Genomic DNA, 16,110 nt, shown 5'->3' with positions numbered 1-16,110 from the left:
GGAGACACGTACAAGATGGGCGTTTGTTGGTGGCTGTTGCTGGGAGGCCCAGCCGTCCCCAGCCCGATGTCACCTGGCGCACCCCAGGCTGTCACCGGCGAGGGTGACGAGTGGTCGCTGCCGCCATGCAGTGACCAGACGAGCAAGGTCTGTCGTGTGGCAGCCGTGTCCTCTTCCCAGCAGCGAGGACAGAAGCGCTTATTGTCTCCATTTCTCGCCCCGTGTCCCCCTGGCTCCGAGCCACATCCCCGGGGAGTTCCTGCTCTCGACCCAGGTGGGCAAAACCTCCGTCCTGGGCGCTTGGAAGATGGGTGACCTGAGCCATGACGCAGCCCTGCTCAGGGACGCTGCTGGCTCTGAGCTCAGCCCGGGGTGTCACGACAGGGACCCCCAAGGCCACAGGCTGGGGTCCCCCTGAGCTGGAGCTGGTGGCATCCCGCAGCCCCCCGGCGCTCCCAGGGCACGGCTTGGCCACTGCCTCCCGCCTCAAACTCCATGGGCACGGAGCTGCCTGTGCCCGCGGGCACTAGAGGGCACTGGGATCCCATCCTGGCGCCGGGATCGGGTCTGGGACCGGCACGGGAGAGGTGCTGGGGTGGGGGGACTGCCAGGCTGTGGGCAGGACAAGGACAAGGACACCACCCGGGCAGAGCTGGCCCAGACAAGCGGGGCTGTATCTTACACAGGTACATAAATACAGTTCAGGGGGAAGAAACGCTTGTGAGGAAGGGCTCTGCTGCTCTCCAGAGGGTCCCACGCTGGCTGTGTCCATGGGATCCTTGGTGGACCTTGTTCAGGCCTCCTTGGAAGGGAGGTGGGGTGGTCCCCCCGTGATGGAGAGGTCGATGGTCATCCTTCACACCAGAGGCTGGGGCAGAGAAGTGCTTGGGATGCAGTTTTGACCAGGGTCTGAGGCCTCCTGCCCCAGTGTGGGGACGCTGGCAGGGTCTCCCCATGGCACCTCTGCCCCTCACAGCACCTGGATGTCCCAGGTCTGCGTGGGTCTTTCATCAGCCATGTCCCAAACGATGGCATGGTCCTGGTCATAGCTTCGGCCGCCTGCAGAGCGAGGGGAAGGTTTGAGGAGGGCAAACCCCACTCCTGATGGTGCTGAAGGGACTAAACACCCCATTTTTGGGCATCCCTGGGAAAACAGCCTCTGTCCAGGGCTGAGGCCTCACCCTTGACATCAAGGATCATGTCCTCGAACATCTGGCTGTGGATCCGTCCCTGGGAGTCGACGCTCCAGGTCTGACGTGGCATCCGTGTCTCGGACCACAGCACGGCCTTGGCGCCCTTCCCGGCCCGCCCAATGACCTGCAGGCTCATGGTGGGGGCCACCTGCAAGGGACACGGGCAGGGATTTCCCTGGAGGCACAGCTGGTTCTGTGCTGGAATGTGGGGTGAGCAGGAAGACCCTGCTCTTCACCCTGGAGGGTGACAAAAACTCCAGAGATGGCTTCACATCTCCAGGTGAGACTCAGGGAGGAGAACCACCATATGTTTGGGGATAAGGCTGGGATCAGAGGCTGGGAAAAGCTGTTATAAACCCTGGAAGATGGCTGTGGGGTGGGGAGTGCCCAGCAGGAGTCCTGCCGGGGCTGCCCTGGTCCCCTCGGCGGTGCTGGCTGTCACACCTGAGCCCTGACCTGGTTTTTGATCAGCCCGTCCTCGTAGTACCAGACAGAGCTGCTCTGCTCACTCAGGCTGGAGACCACCACCCGCCCTGCCTTCATCTCCTCCACGTCGTCGGGGACCGAGAGGAAGAGCTCCAGCTTCCTGCTCCTGATGCGGAAATAGATCCGTCTCTGCAACGAGAGGAACCTGGTGTTTGCACCCAAAACCCCTTCTGCCTGCGCCTGCAGGACCTCTCCTGCCTTCGGGGGCTTTGGGAGGGGAGGATCCTGGACCCCTAGGGGGTTCCCCCATTGTGCTGCCCCCAGGGGCTCCCCACGTCTCCCCAGGGCGATGGCTGTGACCGTGACCTGTCCCCTGGCACGGCTCAGCAGGCTGGGATGCCACGGGTTTTACAAGGCAGTTGCCCACAGGGAGCGTTTCACCACAAAGGCAGCCACTCCCAGGGTGGGGGACAGGAATCTGGGGTGGCAGGGCTGAGCTGGTGGCACCTTTCCCACGTCAGAGCTGTCAGCTGCAGGCTGCTGCTCTCCAGCTCCTCCAGCCCACCCCGAGAGGGCTGGCAGCTCTGTCTCCACGTCAGCCTCGTGTCCCGGGGTTTTGGGGTTCACCCCGCTGGGTGCCATGCCCTGTCCCCTCCCAAAGGTGACACTGACCTGGCGGATGGGGTAGAGGGAGCCCACGTGCTGGAGCCCGCTGTAGGTCAGCCAGTTGGTGATCTCCGTGCAGTCCAGCAGCCACTGCCGCCCTCGGAAGTCACCGTGCTCACACAGCACCCAGCTGTGGGGACAGCAGGGCACAGGACATGTCACCCCGGGCTGGCAGGGGACACCCACTGGGTGCTGGGGGACCAGGGCTCACTTACATCCCTCCTTTGACCCGCACTGACAGCACGTGGTTGTTGAAACCCTCTGCCTGCAGACTCCGCACCTCAGAGTTCAGCTCAATCTCCTTCCCCTCGAAACACTCCAGGCCGTGCAGGAAGATGGAGGGCTCCGAGAAAAACTGTGGGGTCAGGGCAGAGACAGGGTGAGAGGGGCAACGGGGAGCAGTGAGGGTTCCAGGGCTGGAGAGCCGGAACTGGAGGTGCCCGTGAGAGGGGAAAAACATTCGGGAAGGGAAGGGAAGGGAAGGGAAGGAAGGGAAGGGAAGGGAAGGGAAGGGAAGGGAAGGGAAGGGAAGGGAAGGGAAGGGAAGGGAAGGGAAGGGAAGGGAAGGGAAGGGAAGGGAAGGGAAGGGGAACTCACCAGTGGAACTTTCCTCAAGGAGCGGATGGCGGTGGAGCAGAGGCAGCCCATGGCACTGAGCGTGGGGTACTCGCCCTCAGACAGCACGTGCTGCTCCCCAGCAAACTGCTGCCCGTCAAACAGGATCCAGCTGGTGGAGAGGAGCATTCCCGGGCTGACAGAGCCATCACAGCAGGTATCCATCCCTCCTGTGGCCCACAGCACCCCCGCCCTGTCCCCATCCCACATGGCCCCGGGACACCCCACCTGCCCCCACGGACTCTGCAGGAGCGTGGGATGAAGGCTTCGGGCAGGTTCTCCTGGTCCTCCTCAAAGGCAACGTGGTCCCCCAAGAAATCAGGCTCTGAGAAAAGCAGGATCTGGGGAGGGGGAACAGAGGGGCTCGGTGAGGGGGCAGAGCAGCACCACCACCCCACGAGGGGCTGTGTCCCCCTCCCCAGCCACCAGCCCTGACCTTGGAGACGAAGTGGAGGTTGTGTTCCCTGACCTGGAAGCAAACAGAGCGGGGCTGGTGGGTGTCTGGCCGTGGCACCCACCGGCTCGGGGGTGTCCCATGAGCAGGGGGTGTCCCTCACCTGCAGGATGGGCTGTGCCGAGGCGATGTGACAGTCGGTGGCCCCCCAGTCCTCGCAGTTGCGGTACACCCCCTTCTCCAGGATGTACTGCTCGCCGGAGTAGTTGGGGCCCTCGTAGGCCACCCACCTGCGGGGAGGAGGTGAGTGGTGGCCCGTTTCCCCCGCAGCAGCCCCCCTGCCCTGCCCACACTCACACTCCGCTCAGCACGTGGATGGACTGGGTGACCGTGCCGTAGCCGGCCAGCTGCGTGTCAGGGAGCGCCTCACTCAGCTCCACACTCGGGCCCTCCTCGAAGTCCATGGCCTCAAAGAGCACCAGGGCCGGGTCAGAGAAGTCCTGTGGGGAGAAGGAGCCCCCCCAAGCCCCATGGTCTGTCAGGGGAAGGGGCTGAGGGCTGGGCACACACGCAGCCGGGCTCCTGCCTGGCCTCAGGCACCCTGGGGATGGAGGGTGGGAGCAGCTGCCAAACCTTTGCTTGGATGAGTTTGGGGGATCTCAGGCCATGCCCAGCCGCCTGACGCAGGCAGGGAAGGCTCCTTTTGGGGGTGAGGATGGGATGAGGGTGCCTGGCTCTCTCTGCCCACCCTAAGTCCATTCCCAAGCTGTTCCCATCCCTGCCCTCACCGTCCGGATCAGCCGCAGGGACACCAACTCCTTGCTGTAGCCACCCCACTGCCTCCAGTCCTGGTACTCCCCTTCCTCCAGCAGGTACTGGTGGCCACGGAAACCTTCCTTCTCGTAGCCAACCCAGCTGTGGCACAGGCAGACACGGCCAGTGAGGACCTCAGAGGGTTTCCACGTGCTGGGGCACAGGGACACCACCCACACCGTCCCTCCCAAGTGACCCACAGCCATTCCACAGCCCTTCCCAGGGGTGACCGTCACCTTCCCAGCCTGCTCCAGCCGGGCTGCCAGCCCTGCCCTCCCCGGGCCACTCACCAGCCCCCCAGGACACGCAGGGAACCCACGGTGGGCAGCCCTGGCTCGGGCAGGCGCTTCAGGTCATAGATGTCTCTGCTGATGGTGAAGCTGCGGCCCTGGAAAGCTGCAGCCTCATAGATCAGCACCTGGGGCCAGGTGAGAAAGGAGACAAAAGGGAGAAAGCGAGGTGGGGATGGTCCCACGGCCAGCCCAGCCCGTGATTCCTGGGAGCTGCCCCAGAGCTCACCTGTGGCTCACCAGGTCTCTCCACCACGGGGCAGCCCTGGAAGGAGAAGGAGCCCCAGTGAGGCTGTGCTGGCGGGAGGGCACATTGCAGGGACATCTGCTGCCACCCTTTAAAGCCTGGGTTTTGGGTCATTTTCATTTAAGAAGCTCTTTTGAAGCTTTCCCTCACCCCTTTCCCACAGGAGCACTTTCCAAAGCCACTCTTGGCCTGTTTCCACACCTTGATCTCCCTGATGGCAACCGGGAGCTGCCAGAACTCACTCACACCCGGATTCAGCCCCAGCACCTCTGGAACCACGTGCCAGGAGCCAGCACTCACCAGCCTGATGGGATGCATGGAGCAGATGGATGGGTCCTTTGCTCCCCAAGCCTTTAAATTGGGGTACCCTCCCGGCTCCAGAACGTAGGGATCATCATCGAAGAAAGGCTTGGAATAAACCAGCCACCTGTGGAACGGGTGAAAGGCATCACACCTTGCTGTGGTCTGTGCTGGAGCCCCCCGGCAGCCCCCCCAGCCGCAGGGTGCCGCTCACAGGCCCGAGTGGACGATGATGGAGGCGGCAGCCAGCGCCTGTCCCCGGCTGCGGGTGTCCTCGGCCGAGCCGCTGAACCTGAGGCGGGCGCCTTCGCCGTTCTCCTCCGCGAAGAGGCTGATCTCGGGGGTGCGGTAATCCTGCGGGAAGAGCGGCGTTCGGGCCCCGCTCCTCCTCCACGGGGGCTCGGGGGGCTCCGGGGGCTCCCCGCACTCACCCGCACCACCCTCTTGAAGGAGCCGATGCGGAAGGGGCGGCTCCCGCGGGGCCGCCCCTTGTCCCCGCTGTCCCCGCTGTCCCCGTACGCCGTCCAGGGGTTGTCGATCTCCACGTCGCCCTCGGCCAGGACGCACTTGCGCCCGCGGAACCGCGGCTTCTCGTACATCACCCACCTGGGAGCGGGGCGGGGGGAATCCAGAGTTACCCCCGGGCCAGAGGGTGGGTGGGGACGCGCTGCCACCGCCGCGATGCTGCGTCCGCCGTAATTAGCGCTGGCTAAGCGCAGGACGGTCACTCCCGAACCCCGGGCTGCGACATCCCCGGCACGGGCAGCGCGCCTGTCGCAGCCGAGCGCTCTCTCCCTCGGGGTCCTCGCCCCGCCGCTGTCCCTACCCGCCTCGGATGACTCGGATGGAGATGGTGTGTGAGAGCTCCCAGGACGTGGCGTCGGGGACGTCGTCCCAGATCTCCCGTTTCTGCCCCGCGAAGCCGGCGTCGGAGTAGAGGATGATCTGGGAAGGGGTGACACGGCGGGGAAGGTGCTGCCACACCGCCCCGTGCCCGGCCGCCCAGCCCGGCCCAGCGCACCGCCCTGCCCGTACCTTGCCAGGCCTTGTGTTGATCTTCTGCGAGCCCTCCTCGTCCTCCTGCTGGGAAGAGCCGAGGGGACGGGCGGGTGAGCAGCACGGAGGGACATCGGCTGCAGCAGCCATCTCCCTGCAGCCCAAGGGAGCCGCAGCCGCAGCCTCGCGTCTGGCGTCTGCCAGGTCCTCCCACCGCCCCGAGCAGCCACACCTCGAGCATTCCTGCACTGCTGGGATCAGCCTCGCGTCTGCCCCCGACCCTCCTGTCACCTCCCCGGGACCCTCCCAGCAGCCGTGCTGGCACCCTCCCATCGCTTGACCTCGTATCCACCCATCTCCCATCCCAGTAACCTCCCATCACCTATCCCAGTATCCTCCCATCACCCATCCCAGTAACCTCCCATCACCCATCCCAGTAACCTCCCATCACCCATCCCAGTAACCTCCCATCACCCATCCCAGTAACCTCCCATCTCCCATCCCAGTAACCTCCCATCACCTATCCCAGTAACCTCCCATCTCCCATCCCAGTATCCTCCCATCACCCATCCCAGTAACCTCCCATCACCCATCCCAGTAACCTCCCATCACCCATCCCAGTATCCTCCCGTGACCCTTCCCAGTGCCCTCCCATCCTTTCTCCCAGCGCCTGCACTTTCACCCCATGGCCTCTCTGACGGGGAGCACGAGCCAAATGCTGGGGACAGGGAATGGTGCTCCAGGGTCCAGCTCCCACCCCCTTCCCCACTCCCGGGGAAGGAGAACATTTCCCAGGGATTGTTGGATTCACTCACCAGGACATGGCCGAGGCTCAGGGTCACGGTGCTCTCCGGCTCCTCGGTGACAGCAGGGACAGAGGCAGAGCTCAGGGCTTCCAGCATGGCCACCTCGGGGCCAGGATGGCCACCAGGGCCCAGCCCGTTGTGGTCCCTGGGGCAGGGTGGGTCTGTGCCGCTGTCGCTGTCGGGCAGCTCGAGCAGGGCGGCGCTGGGGGACACGAAGCGGCTGTAGAGCACGCTCTTGTCCAGGCGGGAGTAGGGTTTGCCCTCGTCAGCTCCAGCTGCCCGCTGCTCCAGGAAGTGGGAAAGCAGCGCCATGCCCTTGAGCACGTTCCCTCGGAAGAGCACGCTCCTCTCGGCCGCCAGTTTGGCTTTTTCCTCCTCTCCCAGCGTCCCCAGGAGCGAGCCCCCCTCCGCCCACCCCTCGCTGTCCCTGGGCGCCCCACGGAGGGTCCCCGCGGCCGCCCGCTCCTCGGGGCTCAGGTACGGGTTCTCGATCTCCTCCTCCTCCTCCTCCTCGGGGGTGTCCTGGGGCCGCCCGGCCGGGCCCCGCGCCAGCAGCTCCCGCAGGGCCTGGGGCAGGGACACGGCGGCCCGAGGGGCCACTCGGTCCTCGTGGATGGGGGGCAGAGCTGCACAGCGGCCCAGCGCCGACGGCCGGGGCTGCCGCGGGCCCTTGGGCGCCTTCCGCATCTCCGAGGGCTCCATGTTGCGCAGCGTGTCCACCAGCATCTCCATGTCCACCAGCAGCTCGGGGTCCTCCTCGGTGCTGTCCGGGGGGCTCTCGGCTGGGGGCTCGGGGGCTGCGGGCTCGCTGGGGGGCTCCGGGCCGCTCTCAGGCTCTCGGGCTCTGCCCTGCGGCTCTCCCGTCGTCTCATCCCCCTCCAGCTCAACCTCGGCCTTAGCTGGTGCCGCTGCTTCGGCTGAAGGCTCTGGCCCATCGCTCACCTCTGAGGGGGGGCTCTGGGGGGTGCAGCCGGCTCCCGGGGGGCTCTCTGTCCTGGGAGGAGTGGCTGAAATGGTGCCGTCCGCCTCTGCCACGCTCCCCTGATCTGCTGCGCCTGGGTCAGCGCGGCCAGCGGGACCCCGCGGGGAGCACGGGGGGCTGCCCTGTGCCTCCCCGGGGCCGCTCTGTGCCTCCCCGGGGCCGCTCTGTGCCTCCCCGGGGCTGCTCTGTGCCTCCCCGGGGCTGCTCTGTGCCTCCCCGGGGCTGCTCTGTGCCTCCCCGGGGCTGCTCTGTGCCTCCCCGGGGCTGCCCTGTGCCTCCCCGGGGCTGCTCTGTGCCTCCCCGGGGCCGCTCTGTGCCTTCCCGGGGCCGCTCTGTGCATCCCCGGGGCTGCTCTGTGCCTCCCCGGGGCTGCCGCCGGCTGCGCTCAGCGCCGTGGGCTCCCCTAGTGCTGAGTCCTTCTCCTCGGGGCGTCCCTCGGCCGGGAGCCCCGCGGCCTCCGTGGTGCCCGGAGAATCCTCCCCGCCCTCCTGCCCGGGGCCGGCCCGCCGTGGCGAGGCCGCGGTGACCCCGGCAGTGTCGCGTGTCCCGTTCGGAGCCCCCCGCCCCTCCGCCGGCCGCGTTCCGGCCCCGTCCCTGCCGGTCCGCAGCACGGTGACCTGCCTGGCCCTGGGCACGGCGGGGACGGGCCCGGCCTGGGCGGCGCTCGGGGGCTCGGGAGCCCCGGCGGGGCGGGTGGGCAGCAGGGTGCCGTGCACGTAACTCTCCCTGTGCACCGGCACCTCGCGGGGGGAAGCGGCCGGGGAAGGGGAGCCGTCAGCCCCCTTCCCCCGCTCGTCCTGCCGCCGGGGCCTCTGCGCCGGGGAATAGACCTGCGAGAAGATGGGGCCGTGCGCCGTGAAGTTCTTGAGGAGGCTGACGGAGGACGAGTGCTCGCGGTGGGTCGGGGCGGCGGGGCCGGAGCCCGTCTTCTCCACGATCTCCCTCTCCCAGGCCTGCAGCAGCAGGGACACCCGCGAGGGGCTCCCGGCCCGGCCCCGGGCGCTGCCGGCGCTCTCCAGGCGCCGCGACACCAGCGAGACCTTCTGGAGGCGAGACCTGCCCTCGGCAGCGCCCGCGGCTCCCTGCTTCATGCTGAGCTCGGCGCTGGAGATGAAGGCCCTGCTCTTGGCGTGCCGGAACGGCGGATCCATGCCGGGGACCGTGCTCCCGAACTCCCCGCTGGGGCTGGCAGAGCTGCAGGGACAGAAGGAGTCTCTGGGAGAGCCGAGAGCGACCACCCCGCGGGGAACAGCCCCCAAACCCGGCCTTCAAACCCCACACACCTCCCTGTGGTGCTGCGGGACGTTTCGAGAGCAGCACACGAGCACAGGAGGTGGCTTTGGGGCTTCTGGTGGTGCTCGTGCCATCGCTCCTGGCACATGCCGGGTGTGGGGGGCACCGTGGGCCCCTCTCCCTGTCCATGCCAGCGCTGCTGCGTCCGGCAGGGCCGGGGGAGCTGTGCCACACGCCGAGGTGGGCTGTGGGCTGTGGCAGAGGGCACAGGGGAGTGTGGCAGGGCACAGGGGAGTGTGACAGGGCACAGGGGCGTGTGGCAGGGCACAGGGGAGTGTGACAGGGCACAGGGGAGTGTGGTAGGGCACAGGGGAGTGTGACAGGGCACAGGGGAGTGTGACAGGGCACAGAGGAGCTCGGTAGGGCACAGGGGAGCTCTGTAGGGCACAGGAGAGCTCGGTAGGGCACAGAGGAGCTCGGTAGGGCACAGGGGAGTGTGGCAGGGCACAGGGGAGCTCGGTAGGGCACAGGGGAGTGTGGCAGGGCACAGGGGAGCTCGGTAGGGCACAGAGGAGCTCGGTAGGGCACAGGGGAGCCTGACACAGCACAGGTGAGTGTGCAGAATGCAGCCGGGCCGTGCCGTGCCCCGAGCTGTGCCGTGCCCCAAACTGTGGGATGAGTCAGGCGGGCAGCAAGGGCTGCGCCGAGTCAGCAAATGCAGCAAACAAACAAGGCCAGAAAACAACAGGGAAGCTGCTCCATGGGGGAAGGGGCCTGGCTGGGATCGGGAGCAGGGATCCCAGCCGTGGGGTGAGCAGGAGGAGGTGGAGACCTGAGCAGCAGCAGCATCCCTTGACCCTTCCCTGTGCCTGTGTGGCAAAGGTGAGATTGCTCCATCCACCTCTGCAGCTCCACTGGCACGAGGAAAGGAACTGGAATAATCATCCAGAGCTCATCCCCAATCCGAGATTGCCCCAGCTCCACGTCCTGGTGTTGGGTGCTGCAGGGTGGGCATCGCTGTGGGCCCCAGGGCTCAGGGCAGGGGACAGGGACACCTGTGACACCTGTGTCACCTGTGCCACCTCGGCTTGGGGGGATGCCAGCAGAGCCTGTGCTGTGGCCACGTGCCTGCCCCAGAAGGGTTTTATTGCTGGGTTTGGGATTGGGAAGCAGCTGACACAGCAGGTGCTGGGGAGGCAGCTGGAAGTGCACCCACGTCCCAGTGTCTCCCAGTCAGGAGCTGTTCAGTGTCACCGCCCAGCTTTGGGGACGGTGGAGGGGACAGGGATGTGAGGTCAGCCCGAGGACAGGCTGGGATTGAGGTCCCCATCTAGGACACGTCCCTGCACGAGTCCCAGGGCTGCTTTCCCTGGGGGACACCTCTGGAGAGGACCTCATCCTGCAGCAGCCGGGTGGGATGAGTCTCCAGGCTGGGTGTTCCCAGTCCCCGAGGGGATCAGGGGGCCGGGGCAGGCAGGGAAGTGCCGGCTACAGGCAGCTGCCTGCCCCTTTGCCAGCCCGCCACGCGCCCTCCAGATCCTGCTCTCCCCGGCCCAGCAGGTCTTTCCAGAGCAGATAGGAAGAGTTTGTGTCATTTTCCCGGAAGGCGATGAGCCCTTGTCTGGGACAGCGAGCACTGCTCCAGGCTGGGACCTCCCTGGGTGGGGCTGAACAGCCACATGGGCACAGCTGGGTCCCCAGGGCCACAGCTGGGTCCCCAGGGCCACAGTTGGGTCCCTAGGGTCATGGCATCCATTAGTGGAAAAGGGATGGATGTCCTGGTCGTGCCCGTGGCTCCAGGACAGCACAGGGACAGGGACAGGGACAGGGACACTGGCTCCGTGCAGCACCGGGGCGCTGGGGGGAGGTGGCACCCGCTGACTCAGCATCCTCCTCTCACCTGGAGCTGCATTTCCAAAGAACTCCAGGTCTGCCTTTCCCATCCCATCCCTGCAGCTGGATCCAGCGCCTGGTGCCACCCCGGGAAAGGAGCTGACCCAGAGCCCCGCTGTGCCCCAGCACCCCGTTTTCTGCTGAAACCGTTCCCACTGCAGCAGTGGGTCAAGGCCGTGAGGACACGCGGATGCAAGGACAGGACAAGAGCCTGCAGCTCCCCGGCTGCCCCTGCCGGCCATCGCCGCCTGCCCGGGCGTGCCCGGCTGGATCCAGCGGTGTTGCCACACCGGGACACCCAGCGCGGCTCTAATTAACCCCCTTCGGCCACTCCGAGCCAAGCCGCTGACCTCGTTCGCTGCCTCTGTCACCCCAAAGGGTCTCCCAGCGCCCAAGTGAAAGGCACGAGGTGCTGTTTAACATTCAGGAGGGACGGAGGGGCCGAGGGCGGCAGCTGCGGCTGCCTTTGAGCCGGTGACCACGGATTAAGCTGAGCCCGCGGCCACGTCGGGCTGAGCTCTGTCACCGCGGGGTGAGAGCGGACCTGCCACCTTCAGGAAAATCAGGGATCTGGGCTGGGTGGCTGCTGCCCAGGCTGAGGTTCATGGGGAGGCCAGGGGAGCCCAGTCCCCCTCGCTGCCCGAGCCGGGTCGTGGGCAGCCACGTGCCCAGGAGGGGACAGGGTGACATGGGAGCCCCGCCGTCCCCTCGGCCCGGGCCGTGAGGGAGCAGAGGTGGAAGAGCCGCAGCTGACTCTGGCAGCTCCTGGGATGCTCTGTAGCCGCAGGAGTTGGATTACACCCCCAGCAGCCCCCAAAATTCAGGGGCTGAAGGTGAGAGGGTCAGAGGTGTGCTCAGCCGCCACCTGCCGGCCCCATCCCCCCTCCCGGCCAGCGCTGCTCCTGGGGCAGGAGGGACCCGTTCCCATCCCCTGCCGGGCCGGGCTCGGCTCCGGGCACCGGGCAGCCCCCGGGGCCGGCGGCGGGACGGGAGCACCGGTGCCCGGCTCCGGCAGCAGCACGGAACCGTCCCCTGCTGCTGCCCCCCGGGAGCCCACCCCGAACCCCCGCGTACCTGCCGGCCGAGGGTCCCGCCGTGCCGGCCCGGGCCAGCGGGCTCTGTGCCGTGCCGTGCCGCGCCGAGCGGGCTGGCCGTGCTGCTCTGTGCACACCGCACAGCTGGGCGGACCGGCAGAGTCACCCCGAGCACCCAGCCCTGAGCACCCAGCCCTGAGCACCCAGCCCTGGCGCAGCGGAGGTTTGGCATTCCTCAGGTGCTGACAGCCGGGGAGCCGGTCGGGCTGGTTCCAGACCCGGCTCCCCCGTTTCCTCCGACTCAGCAGCGCCGGCAGGGAGCCCGGCCGGCCTGGGTGGCTCCGGCCCCCCGGACCTCCGGCCCAGCCCCGAGCCGAGCCAAGGGCGGCGGTGACCTCGGCTGGGACATCAGTGACCGCTGCAGCCCCCAGCCCGAGGGGCGCCGAATGCGGGGGGATCTCCGAGGGCTCTCGGGGGGCTTCACACGGCCTTGGGGAGGCAGCGGAGGTCACAGAAGCCCCGAGAGCTGCCCCCGGGGCGCAGGGCCCCATCCCCGCAGGGCTGGGGGCGCAGCAGGGCCAGCACCGGCCCGTGCCCTCGCCCTGCCCTCCCGCTCCGCCCCGGCCCGCTGCGGTGCCAGCCTCAGCCCGGGGCCACCACTCCCGGCTCCTGGCCCAGCCCGGGAACCTCCCCGGCCACCGCCGGCCCGGCGCAGGCGGCCACGGTTCAGCTCCGGCCGGGGCCACCCAGCTCTGGGTGACACCGCTCAGTGCTGGGGAAACTGAGGCAGGGCCGAATGCTGCCGGGTTTTGGCAGGTCCCTGAACCTCTCCCGTGCCCTTCGCCGGACCCCGAGGGTGGCTGAGCGCCCACTGCCGGTCCCTGCGGCTCGGGCACCGGGCGGGATGTGCCCCTGGACGAGGCAGCAGGGGCAGCGGGGGGTGCCGGCAGCCCCGGCCCGGCCCGGCTGGGTGTTGGGGCTGTGTCACTGTTGTGACACTGTTGTGTGTGCACGAGTGTGTTCAGCGCGTACAAACGCGTGCCAGGAGCGGCTCTCCGTGCCCAGGCAGCCGAGCCCGGCTGCGCCTCCGGCCGGAGCTGCCCTTGCAGACCGCCCTCGCCGGCCGGGGAGCGCTCCCCCCGCAGGCAGCCAGTGTCCCCGGGCACTGGAGAAACTGGAGGGACACCGGGGCCAGCCTGGCCTTTGAGTCACTGTGTGCGAAGGGAGGGACACGGAACGGGGCACGCCGGGGACGGGCGGGGTCGGGCTCAGCCGCAGCTGCCGGGAGCGACACGGGGCCGGAGGGAGCCCCAGAGCACCCCGAGTCCTGCCGGGCGGGGGAAATGGCGAGGTACGAGTGGAAAAGGAAAAGGACACCCCCACGAGGCGTATCCCCTCCCCTGGGTGAGCCCCGGGAGCCCGTGCCCCGTGCCCGGGGGGATGTGGAGGGCTGTGCTCTGGCCGCAGCTGCAGCGAGGCTCCGGCTCAGCTCTGGGCGGGGGCTGAGCCCTGCTGGTGTTTGGAGGCAATGAGGGCCACGGGCTCTGGATTTATCAGCAGCTCGGCTTCCTCCTGACCGGGACTCTGAAGGGGGGTCTCCAGCACCCCAAGAAGGATGAAAACCCTCTTTGCCAGGTCACCAGTGAGAGGAGGAAGACGCAGGAGGGGCCGATGCTTTGGGAGGTGAGATTCAGCTGCTGGAGGAGAGGCTCTGCCCTTCCTCAATCTCCTGCGGTGCCCTCCTGGCTCCCCCAAGGCAATTTTCTCCCCCACTGCCTGGGGTTGCTGTCGGGGGGAGTGAGGATTGAACAGGGCTGGGGGGATTCAAGGGGCAGACCGGTGAGCTCTGCTCTGGGGGGACCTGCAGCCTCCGAGGAATATCCTTCAGCTATCGATTCCCCTTATCAGCGGGCAGGAATATGTATGGGCTGGGATCCTGATCAATCCCCGCTCTGCCGCCGATCAATCAGCTGCTGCCCCAGGGCTCTTATCAAAGGGAGCTGCCGAATTTGGGCACAGCCCATCGCCGCAGGCCGGGGAACAGGAGTGTCTCTACCCGCCTCTACCCCCGTGCCTTAGGGAGGGCAGGAAGGGGCACCCGGCCCCAGGGCACCCCTCAGGAGGCCACGCTCCATCCCCAGAGCCGGGGGGCACCCACGGGCGGGGAGAAGCCCCCGGGGAGGATTTTTGGAGTGTTGGGAAGGTGCTGCCTGGTTGGGGCACCCCGGGGAGCACACTTGTGCCAATGTCCCCACATCCCTCAGCCCGGCCGGGGCTGGTGGGGCACGGCGTGAGCAGGGGCTGTGTGGGGCAGTGAGGGGGAGGAGCAGCTCCGTGGCTCCTTTATTGATCGCCTCGTAGCCAAAGGTCAGCGGCGAGCGTGGAAGGGTGGGGAGGAGGGAGCCGGGGCGTGGGGGGCTCGCTGCCAGCCCCGGGGCTGTGCCACGGGGGGCGAGTGCCAGCCTTGGGCAGGGTGGAGTGCCCGGCGTGGGCTCCCATTGCACAGACACCCACCCGTGCCTCAGTTTCCCCAGCAGCAGCTGGGCTGGCAGGACGGGGCAGTGGGCAGCAGCGTCCTGGGCTGGGTGCGTGGGGCTGAGGGAAGGGTCTGTGCCCACGGGAGCCGTGGGAGGTGGGCTCAGCGAGGGTTGGAGGAGGTTTGTGCCGCCGTGTGCAGGCAGCAGGGCCGTGCCTGAGGGGTGGGCAGGGAGAGGGCTCCGTTTTCCTCGGCAGGAGCCCTGAGGCTGCTTTAGAGCTGGTCCGTGGTGACAGTGACAGCGCTGGGAGATGGCGCTGGAGCCTCGGCCCAGATAACACCATTTTTCACGGCCCCTCAGTCCCCAGGAGCCTGGAGGGGCTTGCAGCGCCGTGGGGACACCGGTCCCCATCTCTGCCAGGGCTGTGACCCTGGTGCCATCCCCAGCGCTGGTCCTGCCGGGGGCAGCTCCTGGCTCCGATCCGGGGACAGCACCGGGCTCACAGAGCTCCTGCCTCGCCCGGCCGTGCCGAGGGGGAAGATTTACAGGCTGTCAGAGCCGGGGCCAGAGGTCAGCAGGGGTCAGAAAGTCCATTTCAGTGAGGTCACTGTCCACTTCTTTCAATCTAATGAAGCCATTATTTGTGAAAGCGGCCGCTGGGCCGGCGAGTCCCTTGAAGCCGAGCAGGGCACAGTGCCCGGCTCTGAAAGAACAGGAAGGAGTCCCCTTCCCTTCGCCATTTGCCATTCAACAGGCCCCGAAAACAAATACAGCACACACAGAAATGTGACACGGGGCCGCCGTGGGCTGGGCCAGCGGCACCGGGGAAGGATGGGATGGGATGGGATGGGATGGGATGGGATGGGATGGGATGGGATGGGATGGGATGGGATGGGATGGGATGGGAAGGGACGGTCCCTGGAAGTGCCGGGATCCGGGCTGTGGCTGCATCTCGTGGCTGGAGAGTCACTGAGGATGGGCAGAAACCGGGGGATGCTGAGGAAGTTGCTGCTGCCCGTAAATCGTTCCAGGAAAATGCCCCTGGCGCTGCCGGTCACTCCTGCCCGTCGGGAAGGGGCTGGAGGGGGCACTGGGGCGGGGTGGGGATTGTTTCCTGGAGGATTCGTTGTGGAGGGAGCAGGAGCTCATTCCTCACCACATCCTTCCCCCGTGCCCTCACACCCCTGCAGGGCAGCAGGACACGCAGGCTGCGCCCTCCCCAAACCCCGAGGGAGCGGGGAGAACTGGGAAGGAGATGGGATGGCAGCAGGGATGAGCTGAGGGGCTGGAGCCGTGCGGAGGGTGGGTTATTCTCTCCCCTCTTGCCTTGGTTATCCCAGAGCCGAGAGGAAAAGGAGGATAAATGCGCAACCCTTGCAGCCAGGAGAGGGGGCCAGACGCTCTCCTGCTCCCGGGAGGATCCCGAGCCGCCTGGGAGCGCCGGCAGAGAGGGGAACGTGGGCACGGGCAGACACCGTGGTTCCCTTCGTGCCAGGGCTGTCCCCAGCCCCGTCCTGGGCTGGTTCTGCCAGAGCCTGCCCGGGGATCCGGGATGGGAGTGGGGATCCGGCAGCAAACACCGGCCAGACCTTTCCGTCCCTTGGCTTTGGGCGATCAGCGGTGACGAGGAGAGGCCAGGGCCTTTCCTGCCCGCTCTGTGCCCGTTCAGAGCAGCGGGCGGGGCAGGTGACACACTGTGACACCGTGCGTGGGTGACTCGTGGCACCTCCCGCTGCCCCTGTGTC

General features: G+C 67.5%; 1 protein-coding gene and 1 long non-coding RNA gene across 2 annotated transcripts; one reads left to right on the top strand and one right to left on the bottom strand.

Moving 5' to 3' along the window:
• Nucleotides 1-956: 956 nt before the first annotated feature.
• On the bottom strand, nt 957-8,879 carry CRYBG2 (crystallin beta-gamma domain containing 2). The gene is made up of 20 exons (XM_066335462.1): nt 8,025-8,879; nt 6,756-7,787; nt 5,980-6,024; nt 5,771-5,889; nt 5,376-5,550; nt 5,159-5,298; nt 4,945-5,071; nt 4,627-4,662; nt 4,398-4,525; nt 4,083-4,209; nt 3,652-3,794; nt 3,458-3,584; nt 3,337-3,369; nt 3,129-3,241; nt 2,883-3,012; nt 2,501-2,640; nt 2,292-2,415; nt 1,650-1,808; nt 1,182-1,341; nt 957-1,059 (listed from the first exon to the last, which is right to left on the bottom strand). The coding sequence occupies exons 1-20, from the start codon at nt 8,877-8,879 to the stop codon at nt 971-973; spliced, it is 4,002 nt and encodes a 1,333-aa protein (XP_066191559.1). The 3' UTR covers nt 957-970.
• Nucleotides 4,135-5,095, top strand: LOC136371377 (uncharacterized). The gene is made up of 2 exons (XR_010745332.1): nt 4,135-4,535; nt 4,808-5,095. It is a non-coding gene; the product is annotated as an uncharacterized lncRNA (long non-coding RNA).
• Nucleotides 8,880-16,110: the final 7,231 nt, after the last annotated feature.

This window comes from Sylvia atricapilla, chromosome 24, assembly GCF_009819655.1.
Source record: "Sylvia atricapilla isolate bSylAtr1 chromosome 24, bSylAtr1.pri, whole genome shotgun sequence".
Lineage (NCBI taxonomy): Eukaryota > Metazoa > Chordata > Aves > Passeriformes > Sylviidae > Sylvia > Sylvia atricapilla.
The sequence above is the reverse complement of the archived record's forward strand: the minus strand, read 5'-3'. Positions and strand labels throughout refer to the sequence as shown.

What these genes read in the sequence shown, in the direction of transcription:
- CRYBG2 (XM_066335462.1), bottom strand. Translation starts at nt 8,879, where the DNA reads ATGGATCCGCCGTTCCGGCACGCCAAGAGCAGGGCCTTCATCTCCAGC. An exon ending in ATCCGAGTCATCCGAGGCGG is followed by an intron (nt 5,551 to 5,770) that starts GTAGGGACAGCG and finishes CCCCGCTCCCAG; the next exon opens with GTGGGTGATGTACGAGAAGC. An exon ending in ACGGGCTGATCAAAAACCAG is followed by an intron (nt 1,342 to 1,649) that starts GTCAGGGCTCAG and finishes TGTCCCTTGCAG; the next exon opens with GTGGCCCCCACCATGAGCCT.